We start from the raw sequence: 2,234 nt of genomic DNA, 5'->3' as shown, positions 1-2,234 counted from the left end.
TATTTTTACATTTTTTTTTTACTATTTTTTCTTAAAACATGGCAGTGTTTTTTTTTTTTTGCCAGATAAAACATGGCAGTTCAAACACACAGTATACCATAAATTACATGCTTTTGTTTTTTGTCGACTAGATATTCAAGGAAGAACATTTTCATTTCAAATGTTTAAACAATTTTCTGGAAAACCTGTTTTTAATTTATTTATTTGGGACCGAACAACTCCGATTCAGATATTTGACACAAGACGCAGGAAAATAATTGGGACAATACAATTCATGTATCATTTTTTATAAAAATTATTTAGGACAATCAGATTAATCAATAATAATAAAAACAAATTATTTTTAAAATAATAATCACTGAGAAATATATAGAAAATATTATATATGCTACTAACTGTCATTAGATTATATCAGACCAAAAGAAAGGGACTTTATAGAAAATAAATTCATATTAAAAAAATTCTCATTAGATTTGATAATATCTAAATAAAATTTAATATTAACTCATGTACTTAATATAAGAGCTAAATAACTAATTTGTAAGTATTAAAAATATTAGTTAAATTAATTATTTGGAATAAATAAGTGTTGTCTTTCTTAAAATATTGTTATTAATCTGAATTGTCTAACATGTATAATGACTATAAGAACTAAATATGAAAAAAATGAATAAATTTAATAGACAAAAATTTATATTTAGAATTAAATTGAATCTCCATCGTAACCTGTTAAATTATTAAAAAAGAAAAATATCTTACACCCTATCTACCTTCACAAGCTACTAACTCACCACATAAAGCTTCGATACCCAAACAAAAAAAAAACCCAAAAAAAAAAAAAAGACCTCTTTCCCATGGAAGTAATGGAGTATAACTGCTCACAACATTGAAAATGATGAGCAGAACAAGTGTTCCAAGTAGTTCATAAATTAATGTGTAAAAGCATATATAGCAGTTGAAATATAAGTCAAAAGAGCGGAAGAAACAAGGACGACGAGAGCTATAACGGCATGAATCGCCGATTTGCTTCCACAAGACAACAATCCCAACCTGATCTGAATCACATTGATCATCGACAGCATCAAGAACAAGCATCCCATGACGGATCCCACGGCGGAGCCCAACATTCCCAGCCTCAAAACCTTCACGTTCAGGTGCGATCTGAACGCCTCGTCCACGTCCTTGCTGTTCAGAAGGTTGATCGCCAGCTTCAGCCCCTGAGCCACCAAAGACGAGAACAAGAAGAAGCTGAACGACACTACCTCAAACACCAGAAGTTTCCTCGCCACGTCGTTTCCGGCGTCGCATGACGATCGGTTCTCCAGGCTTCGCTGACCTGAATTGATATGAAGCTATTATGTTATGTTCATATAAATTGACAAAGGAATTGAAGGTTTTGGTGGTGTGATCGATCACCTTGAGTGGTGAGAGAGAGGCCGACGAAGACGGCGATGGTGAAGAGGGAGTTGACGTTGACGATGCCGTCGAGAGCGGTGACCTGAACGTTCGCCGGAGAAGAAGAAGACGATGAAGAAGGGACGACCCTTCTGGGATTGTCTTGTTGATTGTAGTCAGACTCCTTTGCGTACTGCTCTGATCTGAGATAACAAAAAGGAAATCCAACACACAATATATCAGAGAAAGCTATAAATATGAACTTGGAAGTTCACATTAAAAAATGCAGAGAAACACGAGAGAGAGAGAGAGAGAGAGAGATACTCTTCTTCCATGGAGAAATTTAGGTGGGTATGTTGGGTTTGGGATTATGTGTGTCTGAGGATTCAATATTTGATTTTAATTTTTTTCGTTATGGGTGTTAGGTTGAATTGCTTAGAGTGGGTTTTGCTCTGCTTTCTTGAGAAGGAAGGGGAAGCTTTGATTTGCAGAGTGGATTGCTTTTGGGACGGTTTTAAAGTATGCAAAGTCCGCAAGGAAAGTGAAGGATGAGACTATGGAAAACAGGTGGGCTTTTTGTATTTTTCTGAGCTTGTGGCTTTTTTCCCCTGTTCTTTAATTAACCACGCAAGAAGACAAAGGGTTTAAATTCCTTTCTGAAGGATAAATTAATCATTTTGCTCCAGTAATTTTGCCCCATTTACAACTCAGTTTCCTAATTTTAAATTGATGCAGCTCAATTTCTATGGTTTTAACTTGATTATAATTCAATCTGTAAATTTTAACTCGGAGTAACTCATGAGTACTTAATTACTTATAGTTTGATTATTTAAAACGTC

The 2,234-nt window shown here is 34.4% G+C and overlaps 1 protein-coding gene across 1 annotated transcript; it reads right to left on the bottom strand.

The window, feature by feature from the left end:
• Positions 1–838: 838 nt before the first annotated feature.
• Positions 839–1,879, bottom strand: LOC114712316 (uncharacterized). The gene is made up of 3 exons (XM_028896835.1): positions 1,720–1,879; positions 1,417–1,598; positions 839–1,336 (listed from the first exon to the last, which is right to left on the bottom strand). The coding sequence occupies exons 1-3, from the start codon at positions 1,728–1,730 to the stop codon at positions 930–932; spliced, it is 600 nt and encodes a 199-aa protein (XP_028752668.1). The 5' UTR covers positions 1,731–1,879; the 3' UTR covers positions 839–929.
• Between the last annotated feature and the right edge of the window lie 355 nt (positions 1,880–2,234).

The sequence above is a fragment of the Neltuma alba genome, unplaced genomic scaffold (genome assembly GCF_004799145.2).
Source record: "Neltuma alba isolate B1F8T4 unplaced genomic scaffold, ASM479914v2 tig00011343_pilon, whole genome shotgun sequence".
NCBI classification, from domain to species: domain Eukaryota; kingdom Viridiplantae; phylum Streptophyta; class Magnoliopsida; order Fabales; family Fabaceae; genus Neltuma; species Neltuma alba.
Note: the sequence above shows the minus strand (reverse complement) of the source record. Positions and strands in the feature narration are given on the sequence as shown.

Excerpts from the sequence above, each read along its gene's own strand:
- LOC114712316 (XM_028896835.1), bottom strand. Across the intron at positions 1,337-1,416 it reads CCTCTCTCTCACCACTCAAG|GTCAGCGAAGCCTGGAGAAC; the intron begins GTGATCGATCAC and ends ATATCAATTCAG.